Source organism: Solanum pennellii, chromosome 5 (assembly GCF_001406875.1).
Source record: "Solanum pennellii chromosome 5, SPENNV200".
NCBI lineage: Eukaryota > Viridiplantae > Streptophyta > Magnoliopsida > Solanales > Solanaceae > Solanum > Solanum pennellii.
Genome location: NC_028641.1, coordinates 10,865,940 through 10,883,522, shown reverse-complemented (window position 1 = coordinate 10,883,522; position 17,583 = coordinate 10,865,940). Strand labels below are relative to the sequence as shown.

Below are 17,583 nucleotides of genomic sequence, written 5' to 3'. Positions count from 1 at the left end.
CATCTTTTGAATAGTGTTGCTCTTGTTCTAATGACATCAAAGGTTCCTTTCTTTCCACGTTGACCACCAAATACAAGCTGGGATGATTTTCCATCTCTCCCTGTGACCAGAGATGTTGGAATAACTACTCCATATCTTCAGGGTTTGAGTTACTCTCCTTGGCATCACCCAATTCAATCCCTTTTTATTGATGAAAAGGTCCCACAGCTGGTTGGTTATCCTACAGTTTTTCCCCACATAGGAAACATCTAGGGCTCAATTGGATACCCCTCTTCATGAGATTTTCCTGAGTCAAAACAGCTTGTTTAGCAAGTAGCCAAGTAAAACAAGACACTTTATACGGAATTTTGGCTTTCCAAATCATTTTCTAGGGCCACCAATTGATTTGGTTATTAAAAGGGTTGAACTTTTTGTAAGCCCCCTTGACACTGAATCTTCCTTGCTTGTGATCCTTCCATTCCAGGCAGTCTTGGATGTTGTTTCTTCCTCTGAATTGTTCGAGAGTTCTGTAGAATTCTACTACTCTCTGGATCTCCCAATCATTGAAAGGTCTTCTAAAGCTCAGGTTCCATCCTTGGTTTGACCAAACCTCTGCCACATAGCCCTCTGTTGTTGGTTAAGGATGAGCCTATAGATCAACAATAAATATACATTACCCATCACATTGGAGTTCATCAAGGCAATTCAAGTCCTACAATATAGCTCTGAAAATCCACTGATTTACTCCCTCCGATTCGATTTGATTGTCTGGTTTTTTGACTTGGTACGGAGTATTACAAAATAAAGAGAACTTTTGAATCTTGTGGTCTTAAACTAAAGATATCCAAAATGTACTTAAATGACTTTTAATCTTGTGGTCTTAAACATGTCATGCGGAAAGTTGGAACTGAAGAGTTACCAAAAAAAGGACAGAGGCACTCTTTCTGAAATAGATTAAAAAAGAAATTACGACAAACAAATTAAAATAGAGAGAGTGTGTAATTATGATGTCCCTCGATGAATGTAAAGCATAGCGTTCTTAAGTCTTCTGAATATTGAGGACATTCATATCCACTTTTCCTCTTTGTCCTCTTATACCCACAATAGAACTGGGCTACAATTCTCATATAATTATTCTCACGATTTATGTGCAAGCAAGTTGGATTGGTCACCCATTATAAAAAGAAAAAGAATCACTCACAGAAAGTCCTGAGAATAAATCAGTTTTAAAATATCCTGATAAAAAAAAAATACTCCTTGTCAATAAAAACCTGATCATGTTTTTAATTGCAGACTCCAATAAATCAGCTCTGCTTGGTGGATTTTGAAGAAACTCATCATCAACTGCAGTCTCAACGCCTGCTTTCTTAAGGAAAATAGCTCTCTGAATACCAGTTAAGCCATCGTCCACAACTTTCTCAAGAAGTGATGGAGGAGGATGCAAGCCCCAATACCTATTCCTTGGAACCTGAGAAGACAATTCCAGTGAGATAAAAGAAAAATTCAAATAAAAAGCTTTCCTACAAAAGAAAGGGAAATAAACTGAGAACCACACATAAGTGAGAGACATCAAAGGCCAATATGTATGACTGCTAGAGGATCATATTTTTACTGAATGACTTTCAGAGTTCGTTTGGATGGAGAAATTTCTATTTAATAAGGGGCCTCAACTTTCCAGATTTAACATGTGGACTGTCATATATAATGATTCAAAACTAATAGTTGAAATAACTATTGTGGCCATTGAAAGCTCTGGAAAACTTCTATTGCAAACTTAGACATAAGAGGTAAATTGTCAGTCCCATTACGTTATGCATACCCTGCTAGGAGAGAGAAGATATTGCTCAGAATTCATATACTAAAGGAACAAGAAGGAGAGCATTATGGGACTTTTGTGAAGAAAGAAGAGCTTCACGGGTTTTTCAAATAATCTCTATTATGGATGAAATAATACAAGTCAATGGCATACTTATAGTAAGATCAGTTTACTTAAATCCGGAGAAAGAGACGAAGGTCAGTCTTTTGCATGATTGGTAGCAAGGCAATTATTACAAAGGACAACAAAAAAGATAAAGAATTGGCTATATCAGTTGGTGCTTCATGTGTTAGTGCGCCAGAGAGGATGTGATTCAGCTATTGCTACACTGTTCGATAGCATATCGATTATGGTGCGCAATCTTGAGCATATCGGAATGATCAGGGATACCCGACTATGTTAAAGCAAGTCAATAGGACCAAACTCTCGAGAAAAGAGACAGAAACGGAATATGATATTACTCGGCACTTATGAGGATCACATGAAAACAATGAACCCAAAGAGTAACAGGTTAGGAGGAACTGAAAAAATGGAGCACTCATTAGATACCAATAAGTATAGAAAAATTAGGTGCTCTCAGTAAAGAATCGTGTTTTTGCTTGAGATTTTCTAGTTTTGAACACATCTCAGACAGGATTTCCACCTCCTATCAAATGACTTTACTTGTCTTATCAAAATAAAAATAAGAGTTGAAATAATCACTTAGTTGAATTTGTATTTCCGATCAAAGGTGCAAAGCATGCTTATAAATTTCATAATATAGTTAATCCTTTGTAAGAGGAAGTAAATTCTGCAATGAGGACTTTCAATTTAGACCAAGTTGATAGAAATGCTAGCATACAAACCCAATATGACTAGCTCAGTACTCATTGTCACCCTTTACTTGGGACAAGACATTGAGAATTGTAGCAGGATATCAGCATTTCCCTAATTAACATATGAAGTAAGTTAGAAAATGATTTCATTGGTAGTCTTTGATAATCAAGAGAAAAGATTCATCAATTCATGACAAGTGTTAAAAGTAGCTCAAGAAAGTAGTGGCATAAGCAAGACAAAGAATGCAGCAATAAGAAAAGCAAAGAAAAAACTAGAAGAAGAATAGGTTGCTCCTAGTTGGTCCTTTTCTATGCAAAAAAGAAAGGGTACACTGATACATATAATTGAACACATAGATATAGTATGATATGCTCATTTTTTACTTACTAATAAGGCATAAAGTATGACTGTGACACTTCCTGGAACCAAGAGCTTGACTTGGGCCCGACAACGGTAATCAGAGAGCAATATACGAAAAAGATTCTAGAAAAGAGCAAATGTAGGATGACTTGACAGACTAAAGAAACTAAGAGCCCATCTAGATTGGCTTAAAGAAAGTAGTTTTTAAGTCAAAAAATAAAAAGTCAAACTCAAATGACTTTAAGTCAAAATAATAAGTAGGGGGAGAGCTAATTTTGGTTTTTGACTTTTTTAAAGTCATTTTAACTTATTTTAAGTATGTTTAACCTTGTCATACACTTCCAAAAGCTAAAATGACTTATCAGTAGGTTTGACCAACTTTTAAGTCAATCCAGACCTGCTCTAACTTGACTCATATATAACTGATTCAAAGATCATGTTGTAGATTTATCAACACATGTACCACCATAAAAGATGCAGATCCACACATTGAAACGTAAGTGCATGCACAGAACAACCATTGATAAACCAGCACAGAACAACCATTGATACACCAGCACATACCAACAAGGACCACCGATTTGGGTCTCGCATGATAAATGGAAAAAGTTCTGAAGGCTCCATTGTTTCTGAAAGCAAGAAATGATCAACTGCCTCTTCAAAGCGTAGGTCAAATAGTAAGAGGAATCCCACTTGAGCATGAACAAAAGAGAGTGTCTCCCTTGTAATTTCACCTTCATTTTGAAGTTCTTCAACCAGTGATATTGCTTCTCTAAAGTTTTTCTTTCGCAATAGGTCTTTTATTTGTTCTTCCGAAGGCACCTTCCGATAACACATAACCTGCCATCAGAACACAATACGGAATAAATCTAAAAACTCTAATCAGGAAGCTTTACTATGTTCCTTTTAATTCCTAAACAATTTATGTGCTTGTAACTGAAGTGGTGTGAATGGGGCGGTTGGGATGGGTTCGGGCAAGTTGAGTAAAAATGGTGATAACCCAACCCGCTCATATTAAGAGGGTCAAAAAGAGTTTGGGTTATAAACAGGATTGACCTATTTTATATAGGGTTTATAAAAACTTTATTTGTCCAATATTATACATTACTAAATATGAAATTTAAGCATTACTCTCGTTAATAAAGAAGCTTTGATAATAAACTTACTTAAAAAGTTGCACATTTCAAACATTTATATATATCCGATGAAGGTACATCAGTGTAATATGACATTAACTATGCGTCAAGACCCAACAAAAATAGCAGGCGATTCCTAAATCATCAGTATAACAAACTAACAAATGCACAAAGTGTGATACTTCATTCTTCTATCAAGCCACCATACACAAATAGCATGATTTGTGCAAAATAGCTTAGATTTTGACTTAGGTTTCTTGCAACCACATAGATGACAATAGCTAAAGAGTTGTTTGATCATAAAGAGAATCTTCTATAATTTCGCACTTGAGGGGTTATTTCATGGTTCATCCGGTCTTTAGTAACTTGATTATTTCTAGATAATAGTACAACATTTGTAACTATTCACACTCCTCTTCATTCACCTTAGAACAGCAAGGGTAGTCAACATGGCCTCCAAGATTCAGTATCTGTATACAAATTTTCTACAGTATCCTACCATGATTCTCTTTATTTCTTCAAATTGCACAATTTCTGCTCCTCCAAATTCCAATTAGTAATTGGTCAATGTTGTGCCTTTCATGAGTTTTTTAAAAAAAAAAATTGTGTTGTGCTTCTTGTGAGTTGTTGTCATTGTTTGGAAAAATCTAGTGTTTTTGTCTACTTCCTTTAACCAATACAAAAGTACTTGGGATTTCTGTCTTCAACTTGCCTCTTCATTCTTAGCAAGTTCCTCCAACTTCACCAGCACAGTTGCCTGAGTCATCATTTCATCTTCATTAAGTTCTCTCTAATCCTACATTTATTCCAGTTCAACTAACTCATTCAATGAGCTATTTTTTGTAGATTAGTTCCCGAAAATTGTTTCTGCTCCACTCCTTGAGCTTGATTTTGAACATCTTTAATTTCCAGTCTAGCCTAAAATCAGGACAGCCTTATATCTCAAACTTATCCTCCATTGTTTATAGTGGTTGTTTGTGTATAGGAATTGCCTCATGCACTGGAATTAGGTGTATGTTTAAATTTTCGGGTTCTACACAATTACGGTTGTCCATGACCTGCCTGCCTTGCCTTTTCCTTTCTCTGCATGGTGGTCTTAAGAATCGGGAGGCCATCTCCTTCAAATTGATGAGACGCTTCTCTATAGAAACACTGAGGAGATGAAAGCATAGTTATCCAATGGATTTTGCAAACATGTTCCTTTTTTCTTTTCTTTTTTTTTGAAACTGGTAACATTGTATTCCTCACCATTAAGGGTTATGCTGGCCACCTCCAAAAGTGTTAGTTACATAAACCAACAAAAAACAAGACTACTTACAAAGCTCCTATGAAATACACTAGTTGAATTTCTTCTTCTATGTTCATTTCTTTACACTAAAAACCTAAAGTGGTAATTACTTTCCACTTAATCTTATCTATAGTGCATTTTTTCCCTACAAAATTCTTTGATTTCTCTCCTTCCTAATGCTCCACCAGATACAAGCAGGTACGGTTCTCCACCACCTCCTCTAGCTTTTACTACCTCCCCCTCTTCTGACCCAGCAACTTAGTAGGTCTGCTGTATGTTCTGGCACAATCCAATTTAGACTCATTATATTGGTAAATAGAGCCCATACTTGTGTTGTTACTTCGCAGTGGAGAAACAGATGATTGTTGGTTTCTAGGGCCTCTTTACAAAGATAACATCTTGAGGCAATAAGTTTTCCCCTCTTTTGAAGTTTATCATGTGTCAGGCAAGCTCTCCTAGTTACCAACCACGTGAAACACTTCAACTTAGTAGGGGCTACACTCTTCCATATAGCACTCCATGGCCCTTATTTCTTCCCCGCAATTGTGGCTAGATCCCTTTTATACATTATGTTCACAAAGAATTGACCATCAGTATGATGCCTCCATAACAATTTTTCTGTTTCTAGATTTGTGCCAAGAAAATCTCCAATCAAAGCTAGCATATCTGTTACCCACTCTATTTCCCAATCATTAAGAAATCTCCTAAAGAGCAAATTCCATCCTTGTCTTGTATTTTGCTGTTAGGATTCAGGCAAATGGAAAACAACCCGCGAATAAATTCTCCAAGGACCCTTGACCAGTCCAGTCTTCCTTCCAGAACAGAGCCTTATTTCCTCGACCAACCTTTATCCTTACATTGTCTCTGAAAGCCAGCCATAGGTTTCTTATAGTCCTCCATACTCCCACACCATATGTTTCTATCACTTCCTCCGAACACCATTGGTCTTCCTGACCACACTAGTGTTGAATGAGTTCCTTCCATAAAGCTTGATCTTCCAAATTGTATCTCCACAACCATTTGGTGAGTAAGTAGTTGTTGTGTACCTTTAGGTTTCTTACTCCCAAAACCTCATATCTTTTGCACTGTTGAACCGCCATCCATTTAACTAAGTTGTAGCTCTTCTCAATCTTGTTACCTTGCCAAAGGAAGTTTCTCCTCAATGAGTATATAGCTTTGACTACCTTGCCGGGAATCGGAAAAAGTGACATCACATATGTTGGCAACAGAGTCTAAAACAAAATTAATCAAAGTGACTCTTCCCCCCAAGGATAGATATTGAGATTTCCAAAGTGCGAGTCTCCTCTCTGATTTTTCTAGTACATCATCCCAGATGCTAATTGCTTTATGCTTAGCACCCAATAGAATACTTAGATAAACGGTAGGCGGCCTCTCTATCTTGCACTTCAATATATTAGCCAAAGCTTGAATCTGTTGGACCTCTTTAATAGGTTAAATGCCGCTTTTTCTCCAATTCACCTCAAGCCCAGAGTATGCCTAAACATTTACCAGAATAATTCTGATGTGACAGAGTTGTTCCTGCTCTGCTTCACAAAATTATTGTGTCATCCGCATACAGTAAATGAGTCATATCCATCACCTCATTAATCCTGTTTTTGATTCAGAAACCCCTAATTCAGTTGTTTAAAGAAGTTCTCCTCATTAAACTGTCCAACCGTTCCATGGCAATGATAAACAGGAAAGGGGACAAAGGGTCTCCTTGTCTAAGACCTCTTTCCGCAAGGAAAAAAACCTATTAATGGAAAACCTAGTGGTTTTAATACAAAACTCAATCTACTTGAGCCATGTAGGGCCAAAATCCATTTGCCTAAGAGTGTTGATCAGGAAGTCCTAATAAGATGGCCATAGGCTTTTTCAATATCCAGTTGCACATTACCCCTTACGCATCTCCTCTAATCCTAGTACCAATACATACACTAGCAATTAAAGCAGCATCCATTATTTCTCTCCCTTTAACGAAAGTCATTTGATTTTTGTTGACTAGCTTGTCTATCACCTTCTTCAGCCTTTCTGCCAACACTATGGCAATTATTTTATAAACCCCAGTAATGAGACTGATTGGTCTGAAGTCTTTTAGATCATTTGCCCCCACCTTCTTAGGAATTAGAGCCACAAAGGTAGCATTGAAACTCTTCTCAAAACTTTGGTGACAGTGAAAGTGTTGGGAGGTCTGCCTCAGATCTTCTTTCATAGTGTCCAAAATGCCATAACCATTAGGCCCAGGTGCTTTATCAGAAGCACACAATCTTATCCCTTCTAGCACCTCAGCCTCACTGAATTCTCTAGATAACCAGCTTTGCTCCTCCATTGTTATTCTCTGTACGTTAAGAATATTTAGTGAGGGTCTCTAATTTTCTACCTCCTTATACAAATGGTGGTAAAAACCCACAATAGAGTTCTTGATTTCCGCCGGCTCAGAGAATAACTCTCCATTAATATTTAATGACTCAATGGTGTTGATTCTCTTGTGAGTTGTTGCCATTCTGTGGAAATACTTCATATTTTTATCGCCATTCTTGATCCACTAAATTCTGGACCTTTGTCTCCAAAAAATCTCTTCATTTTTTGCCACCTCCTCGTATTCCATGCTCAAGTGTACCTTTAGAAGTTGTTCATCACCAGTAAGAGATCTAGTCTCTTGAGTATTCCATGTCCCTTATCTGACTCAAAATTTGCTCCTTCCTTGCCTTCCAGTTCCCCCTATTCTCACTGCTCCATTCCTTCAGTTCTGTTTTAAGCAACCTCAACTTAGTAGCTGGTTTGTAGTTCGGTCTTCCTAGCACTTCAAAGGAGCTCCACCATTCATGAACTTCACTTTTGAAACCCTCTACTTTAAGCCACCACTTTTCAAACTTGAAAAAAGATCTCCTGAAGGCCTTATCCCCACAAGTTAACACAATGGGATTATGGTTAGACCCCAAGCTAGGCAGAGTACATTGCCTAATTTGAAGGGACATTTCATCCCATGGGAACGAGTATAAAAATCTGTCAATCCAAGAGACATTCCTATGATTTGTCCCTCCTCTCCAAGTGTATGAGCCCCCAAATAAAGGGGGGGTCAATCAGCTCCAATTCGTTGATACAACAGGACAGATCTATCATGGCTCTAGAAAGCCTGATACAGTTGGTTTTCTCCGAAGGAAATCTAGTAGTATTGAAATCCCCACATATTACCCAAGGCCCTTCACAGAGACTCCTCATAGCTCCTAATTCTTCCCACAACTCCATCCTTTCATTTCTATCACAGGATGCATACACTGTTGTGAGAAACCAAGTTAGTTCTTGATTAACTCCACATAATTTACAAGTAATTGATTGGTTTCCATATTCCACCATCTCCCCTTTCATGATCTTTTGTCCCACATAACTAAAATTCCACCCTTGCTGTCAATAACTTCCAGCCATATTCCCCCTATCCACCTATTCCCCCTTAATTGTTGTATATAATCCCCCACTGCCCCATTTAGCTTTGTCTCCATCAAAACTATAATATCTACCCCCTCCTGTTGTATTCTTCTTTTCACCAAATTCCTTTTATTCTCCATGTTTAAACCTCTAAAATTCCATGATAGAATTTTAAATTCATTGTAATTGGGTGGCATAATTTCTCCCCCTGCTTCTAGATTCAATCCTAGGTTCTCCATCCTTGAACTTCACATCGAAGATCAGATTTTTGAGCTCTTTAAGGATTATCTGATTGTCCTTATGTTCTATAGCACTCGATGCTAAGGAGCCTTCCTTTTCCCTTCTTTGATCAATTTTTAATAAAAGGGTCAAAGCTTCGCGCAACAACCATCAAAAGACATTCCAAACATTTGGCCGAGTCGGAGGATATTGTCTTGTACCCATTCGTTTGTTTTCCCTTCTTCCTCTTTGCTGCATTCAGAGGCATCACAATTGAGAGGTGTCAGATCACTAAGAAGAATTAATTATTGAGAATTCCCCTGTACCTCCCTTCCTTAGTTTTAGCACTTGTCTCCCTTATTTCCAACATAATCGACTTTGAATGACGCTTCTCTGTATCGTCCACCTGGCTTCTTGACACTTCACTCCACATACTCTGTTCTATGCATGTTGACAGTATTAGCTGCCAAATATTATATCTTTATTAAAAGGCTCAACAACCTTTTTTGGGCTTTTGTTTAAATGGGTTGGCTGGCCCAAATAATTTGATTGGGGTTTCACTTGACATGCAGCAGTGGGCCCCGTATGCATGTCCTATCACATCCACAAGATCATTTCCCTCTCTCCTTAACTCAATTCTCTGTGAAGTCAACATCTGCTTTATGGCATCAGCAGCTTTTTCTATATGGTTGTTGGACCCCACAACACTCCTTAAATGCATTATCATTATCCACAAGATCCTTTCTCTCTCTCTTTTTCCCTAAAACCTGGGAAGTCAACATTTGCTTTATCGAGTTAGCAGCTTTATCCTTCCCTTTTCTAGCCTAGGACCGACTTCTTGGCTGTCAAGCTCAACCACCTCAGATCTGCGAAATCTTGTTGGAGCTTCAACCAAAACTGGAAGGGAAAAAATCAAACCACCATCTTAAATTTCAACTTCCCCGGGAATATTTTCAGTGGGACCTCACTTTGATTCGAGCGCATCGCAAATGGTTTTTTATCGTGGTTTCTTCTTCTGTCGCAAGCCATACCTCACATTTATCTCCTACACGATGCCTATAAGCCTTCTTGCAAGGATTCTAGTTTCAAGGGGAGTTCTTGACTATTTTTTTTTTATATAAAATGTGGTGCAGCTACCATTTGAGCTAGTTGGAAAAAAGGTTAGCTAACTTTTGGGGAGGCGGTGATGAAGACAATAGAAAGCTTCACTGAATATTTTTTAATACTATTCAGAAAGGGGCTTTGGGTCCTCCTACTACAAAAGATGGGGCAGCAAAAAAGGGGTGAAATGGCTTCAATAGCTTTCAATAATTTTATTAATCATTGAGGAGTATTAAATAGCCAACATAAAATAGATAATATGCATTATTTTAAATTTAAAACAATATAAAATATCTCAACTACTCAAACAACATAACTAAAGTTCAAAATTCAAATTCATCTAAACTAAACTTATTCTGGTAAAAACTATTGCAATAACTAAATGCAAACTTCAACATAATGGTTTAAAAGAGTTTGATCGGGTCTAACATTCACTTAAGTTGATCCATTTTCCTTTTAATGTTGGGTAAAAAATAATTAGTTTGGGACCAAAATTACTTACTGCACACACAAATCCAAGCCCATTCCTTAGAATTTATTGACCCAATAATAAAACACTAACAATGTCTTCGTTGGGGCTCCGTGCACTTGGAAAAGGCTGATGCAATGGGAAACCATCCACTAGTTACAAAGCTCCAATAAGATATTAAGAGGGCTATCACAGACAGGTACATATTTATATTGAAGTGGAAGAAGTATTAGCTGCCATAAATGCCAGTGTACCTGACAAGGCCCCTAGGCCTGATGGGTTTGTTATGGCATTTTATCAGATTTCCTGGGACTTTATCAAGCCGGACTTGTTACCAACCTTCCAACATTATCACCAACATTGTTGGTTGGTAAAATCTTGCAATGCTTCATTCATAGCACTCATCCCCCAAAAAAAAGGAGCAATAGAGTTGAGAGACTACATGCCAATTAGTTTAATTGACAGCACTTACAAGATTGTTGCAACATGAAGATTAGAGAAAGTGAAGGGAAGTTGGTCTCAAATCATAATAATGCATTATTCAAGGGAGGCAAATTACATATGCTTCTCTCATAGCTAATGAGGTCCTATACTGCCGTAAAAAATAGAGGAATGCTGGTTTGTTATGCAAGTTAGACATTGAGAAGGTATTTGACCAGCTGAATTGGTCCTACATCATTTCTATCCTCGGGCAAATGGGATTTAATGAAAGGTGGATCAAGTGGATAACATTCAACATATCTAAAGTTAAGTACTCAATCCTCATCAACAGAAGCCTAGTAGGATTCTTCTCCCCTCAGAGAGGATTAAGGCAAGGTGATCCTCTCTCTCATTTCGGTCATAATACCAATGGAGGGACTGAGCAAAATACTGGACAAAGCCAAACAAATGCAGTGGATAAATGGTTTTGATGTAGGGAGGGAATAGAGCAATCAACATCTCCATTTGTTATACACAAATGATACACTTTCTGGGGCTGAAAGAAGTCAGATCCTATTTATAAACCCAACTCTTTTGATTCTTGAAGTCATTTCAGGTCTCCACATTAACATGTTGAAAAGTGTATCAACCTTGTTAATGAAGTGCTTAATCTAGAGGAACTAGCAGCCATCCTTGGGTGCAGCATTGGCGCAATTACAATGACCTATTTAGGATTTCCTCTTGGAGCTAAGTTCAAAGCAGAAGGCTTCTGGAGTGGATCTGGAGTGGAGTCAGAGAGAAATTTGAAAAGAGACAGGCTTCTTGGCAAATGCAGTATTTATCATTGGGAGACAGACTTACTCGAATCAATAGTGTGTTAGATAGCAGTCCAACTTATAATATGTCTCTCCACCCCATTCCTAGCAAGGTATAGGAAAAACTTGACAGAACAAGAATGGATATCCTTTGAAAAGGAAACAGCAATGTGCACAAATTTCACCTAGTCAAGTGGGACGAAGTCATATTACCTAAGAGACTAGGGGGTTTGGGCATAAACGATTCAGCCTTGCACAACAAGTTCCTCCAGATGAAGTGTCATGGAGATGCACACGGGAAGAGCAAAGCTTATGGAGGGAATCATAATTGCCAAGCATGGAGCACTGAATCATAGGAGATCAAAGTTGCCAGATTAACCATATGCGGTTGGAGTATGGAAGTACATGTGAAAGCTATGGGAAGAGTTCTCACAGTTTCACCATCTTGTAGTATGAAATGGCCAGAGATCAATTTTTTGTAAGACAAATGGCTTGAGAATTCTCCTTTAACATTCGACTTGCCCAACTTTTCTCGGATAGCTAGTGACCCTAACCCAATAGTCCAACAGAACAGGGAAGGAAATATATGGAACCTAATCCTCAGAAGGAAACTACAAGATTGGGAGTTAGAGGAAATGATACTACCCTAGGCACAGACCAATTCAACCGGGAATGGGAAGTTATAGATAAAAAGAAATTATCAATGAAGGAAGCCTACAAATTTCTAGGCCCACTCAACACAATCACAGAGAGTTGGTCATGGAATCTTATTTGGAAGAGAAAATCCCCCCCCCCCAAGATAAGCTGCTTCAGTAGGACTAGCATGCATGAAGCATGTTTGACACAAGCCAACCCACCAAAGAGGAAGCTTTGAATGGTCAACCAGCAGCTATTTGTTGGAGTAATGGAATCAGAGAAATAGAAGATAACTTTGATGGGATATCAACTACCTACTGATCTCTAAGAGCTAAATGTCTTACGTATCTGTATAGATGGGTTTATTTGTCCCTATAGATTCCCTGGATACCCTTTCGAACTTGGCTAGCTCCTTTTCTTTAGTATAATGTCTGTAGTGTAGCTTCTTAGTTATTTCTGCTACTACTCTTTTGTAACTTACAAGTAGGGCTGTGCATCGGCCGGTTCGGTTCGGTTTTGAATTTTATCGGGTTGGCTTATTGGTTATCGGTTTGCAGAGATGCTAAACCGTTAAAGAAACATTAAGATATTGGCTTATCGGTTATTGGTTTATCGGTTTTTGATCATTATCGATTCGGTTATCGGTTTAACCGTTAAGATTTGACACAAAAGAAAAAACATTGAAAATCACTTAGAAACAAGGTGACAAACCAAATAAACCATGCATTTGAGTTCACAAGTTACATCTTGCTAAAAAACAAACACTTTTACATTGTAGAATAATCAAGTGTTTGAGACAACAAAAAATAATAGTAGGAAACTAAACTCCTAGTCGAGGACTTTATATACAAAATGGTATTAATATAATTATTTAATTTACTATCGGGTTATCGGTTAACCCATTAAGAAAAAACTTTAAACAGTTAAGAACCAATAACCCGATAACAAAAAAAATCAAAACCGTTATCAAAACCACTAAACCAATAACACAATACTATAAACCAATAACTTTTTTATCGGTTCGGCTTATCGGTTTCGATTCGGTTTTGAACAGCCCTACTTACAAGCATCTCTTTGATGCCAGCAATGGAAAACTTTACTTCATTAAAAACAATTAAGCCTTATCCAATTGAGTGCATTAGTTCTTAAAACTTAAAACCTTATACAGAAAGCATTAAGTGCAGACTTTTTATAATTAAAGTTATTAAAAGTTTTTATATTTCTATGCGCAAGCTAGCCTGAACACACCATCTCAAAGAAAATAATGTATAGTACCTTTGAATCTGTTGCCACAAGGACAAGCTTTCCTCTTCCATCCTCCTCATCAGCCACAACACAAGGACTACCTGCTTCCCCAACAATTTGAACTCGCTGAACATAATTCCCTGATTTCTTATGATACAGCTCCAACTTCCCACTCCTTACCACCACAACGTATGCCCCTATCTCCCCCATGGTCTCTGGAGCTTCGCTGAAAACTAAACTACCACACACAGGCTGTCCTTCACTATCCACAATAACACCGACATTATCCACCATTAACATCACCTTACACTCCTTTGCTAACAACTTCATCCTTGGGAGGACAGATGGATCGGGCAATGAGAATATCACACAACACTGCCCACTTGCATACGAATACAAATAGTAAGCAGTCCTAGTTCCAACAAAAACAGAGTCATCAACCCATGATAAACACATTATCCCGTCTGTAAAATCACCCTGAACTTCCTTCAAAATTACAGGAGAACCACTCAAAACCAGCTCAACAAGCAGCAACTTCTTCCCCACTGCAACCGCAAAAAAACATCCATCTTCTTTTCCATTGTTTAAACTGCTAAAAAATCTCTTACTTACAACATTAACATTCTTCAACAGACTCAATTTTCGAACTGGTTCAAGTGAATTCAAGTCGAGCAAATAAATAAAACCGTCGGACAGAACAATGAGTTTTTTTATATGACTAATAACGTGGATCGAAGTGACAGGCTTACCAATGATGTTGACCCGCAGGAAGAGTGATAAACCGGAATTGGGGTTCAGTGAGAGGGAAATAACGTCTCCGGAGACTGTTCCGACAAAAACTAGGGTTTGGGAATCGGAATTAGTGGTGATTGCTATAGAACGGATCGGAGGAAGATGAGGAATTGAAGGGTTTAAGCCGGCGAAAAGTTGAAGAACGTTCCGGGAATGAGATTTGGGTTTAGATTTCGAATTCGCCATAGAATTATTGCGTTTTTCTTATGATTGAGATCTCAATGTATAATGTACTGTTCTTAATTTGTTTTTGCAGGTGTGGACTTGAAACCTCAATCTTTTGTATTTTTAGTTATTGATGATGAAGCATGGAGGAAGAGAAAGAGGCGCAAGTGGGTTTAAAGTAGAGTTTATTTGTTTGTTTTGGTTTCTTATTTCGTGTTTGATATTTATATTAGAGTGAGAGGATTAATAAATAGAGTTTCTTTGTTTTGATTTTCTAGATGGGTTTAGAGTATGATTTGTTTATTTGTTTTGCTTTTCTATTTGGTGATATCAAATTTAGAGTGATATCTACGTTGGAGCCTGACTATTTTGAATTTGTACCGCATAGCGTTCTATTCGGAGAAACATTTCATATCAAGACTCAAATCTAAAATTTTTAATTTAGAAATTAACAATCATATACGTTATATTATATCTTTGGTGGCAAGTAGAGTTTGTTGCCAAAATGGAAATTCTATGAAACTTTGAAGAGCGAAAAGTAGCAAATGGCTCAATAGGGGTGGCGCTATGCTTAAAAGGCATACACATTAGGCTCCAATTTTTTAATTTTTGTATTTCTATTTAAAATAAATTATGTGTTAATTTTTTCTTAGAAAAAACTAACTATTTATACTTCTCGATCACATTTTATGATTCTAACTTATATTTTTACCTAAAATTTGTCAATTTATTACACAATTATATTAACAATTTATATAATGATTGTCTCAATGAAAAAATGTTTTTCAATGAAAAATCTAGTTCCAAGGCTGGCGGTAGTCCGCATGGCCATACAGACCTCGATATTTTGGAACAAAATACGACAGGATCGCTTCGATGTAACTACCGGTTCGTTTACGAGTTAGATCGTTTGAGAATGGGAGGATCTTTTACGGTTCCAACATAGCCCAAATAACGCCTCAAACATGGCTTAACATGGGCCTCAACAGGAACTCCGGACTAGCCAAGATCTTCCCACTTACAGACTTCACTATTTCGACCCTAGAAACATCGGAACAGTTCAAATTCCATGTTATCAATAGTTTAGGTTGATATTAATCTGTCAGTAAATTTTTAGCCTATCATTTAGGCTAGACAAGAATAAAAATAATTTTGAAATAATATTAATAATTATACCTTTAGTAGATCTTCAGAAGTAGATAGCAAAAACACCTGGAATTTTATTTAACTGAAAAGTAGAAATTTTTACAAGAGTAGAGAGAGGAATACTAAAGATGTATGGCTCCGTGCCTCCCTAAAAATAAAAAAAAAAGGATCCTTTTATAGAGAAGGATCACAGAAAATGTTAAAAACTATGACATAGGTGCTTACATCATATTATATTATTGAACAGCATAGGGTCCTACTACTTTATAAAAGTTGAAAATATCAATAATTGATTCCGTTCTTTTAGTCCTTTGCTATTCCTTTGCCTTTACATTCTTTTGTGCTGGAAGATTCTTCCACATGATGTTGAAATTGTTGCAGGAATTCTTCTATGTCCATCTCTTCAATATTTTGAGATTCTCCTGCTAAGCAATTTTCTTCATCTTCATTAGAAGTTGTTACTGACATATCATCTGTAACATTTTTTCCCAAATGTTTTATTAAATCTTTTTTTATTTCTTCCATATATGAAGACAGAATTTCATATCTAGATATTATTCCTCCTTTCATTTGTATTTTTCTGCATATTTGTTTGAAAGGATTAATTTCTTCCTTCCCAACTATATTGGGGACTAACTGATTGCCCACAGAGATGACTTACAACCTACTAGGCTAGTAGTTCTGGGACTATTGGGTAAGCTAAACCCTAGTCCAACTCGGTATTATGCTACTCCCAATGAATTCTGTAAATTAACTGATTATATCTGAATTTTTGTAATTACTGGATAGCTCGAAACTGAACATGCAAACTGAGAATGCAACAATTAATCTGGTAATTATGCATTTATAACTGAGGCATGTATATCTGAAGTGTCTGAAATATATGACTTAGCATGTGTAATTCAAGAACTAAATAAATACAAAGCTAGGGTTTTGAAATTCATGCAATAATCTAAGTAATAACATGATAATCTAATTTGGAACATATATTTAATAAATTCATGAAGTTATATCAAAGTTCTAGAAACCCTAGGTTTAATCATGAAATGAGAATCAAGAAGTGACTGAAACTAAGGACCCAATGGGTGAAAAGAACTCACTAGTGAAATCCCACATACCTGGTGATGAAATCCACGAAAAAATACTTAAGTTTAGGGGCTGGAACTGCTGGAGCTTGTGGCGTTCTTGAACTAGGGTTCTTGAGCTTTTTTCTCCTCTCTTGCTTCTAATTTTCTAAGTTTTGATTTAATGATTTGACTTGGATATGCTTTAATTATGTTTCTAGGCTTAAAATGACTAAAATCTGATGATTTAGGATCAAAACGAGGTAACTTAGGGTTTAAACGGAGTGAGAAAGGTTAAAAAGACCCCTGGGAAGGTTGCTGTCGGGCCTCACGACGGCCAGGACTGACGGTCCGTCGTGCGCCCGACGCCCCTTCGTTGGGTCCGTCGTGAGGGCCTGTTCGACAGGCCTTTACTAAAATGGGCATAACTTTTTACTCGGAGGTTTGATTTTAGCAAGGTCGGTGGTTATGGAAAGATAATTCAATTATCTATCTGTGGGTAGGTCATGGGAGACATAATTCATTTTGTGATAAGAGTTATGATCATTTTAAGTTGACCCAACTGCATTTCCCCTTAACTGGCTGCAAATTTTCCACCTACGGACCGTAGGTCCACCTACGAACCATGCTGGTCATCCATAGCTCTTGTAAGAGAGTGGTTGAAGGGAGTCTTGATCGACGGTCACGGAC

General features: G+C 37.3%; 1 protein-coding gene across 7 annotated transcripts in view; it reads right to left on the bottom strand.

Moving 5' to 3' along the window:
* LOC107020474 (vacuolar sorting protein 3) overlaps positions 1-15,972 on the bottom strand; it is a 35,763-nt gene extending 19,791 nt beyond the window's left edge. For 5 of the 7 annotated variants that reach the window (XR_001456908.1, XR_003578307.1, XR_001456909.2 and 2 more), the window contains exons 1-4: positions 15,860-15,966; positions 13,757-15,724; positions 3,536-3,811; positions 1,251-1,447 (exon numbers count right to left, since the gene is read on the bottom strand). Coding sequence is in view for 4 of the 7 variants with exons in the window: in XM_015220850.1 (XP_015076336.1) it covers positions 1,251-1,447; positions 3,536-3,811; positions 13,757-14,704 (1,421 nt within the window). In the remaining 3 variants the exon portion in view is untranslated. Of the gene's footprint in view, positions 1-1,250; positions 1,448-3,535; positions 3,812-13,756; positions 15,725-15,859 lie in introns of all 7 variants that reach the window. The other 2 variants (XM_027916985.1, XM_015220853.2) reach the window with 2 other exon arrangements.
* Between the last annotated feature and the right edge of the window lie 1,611 nt (positions 15,973-17,583).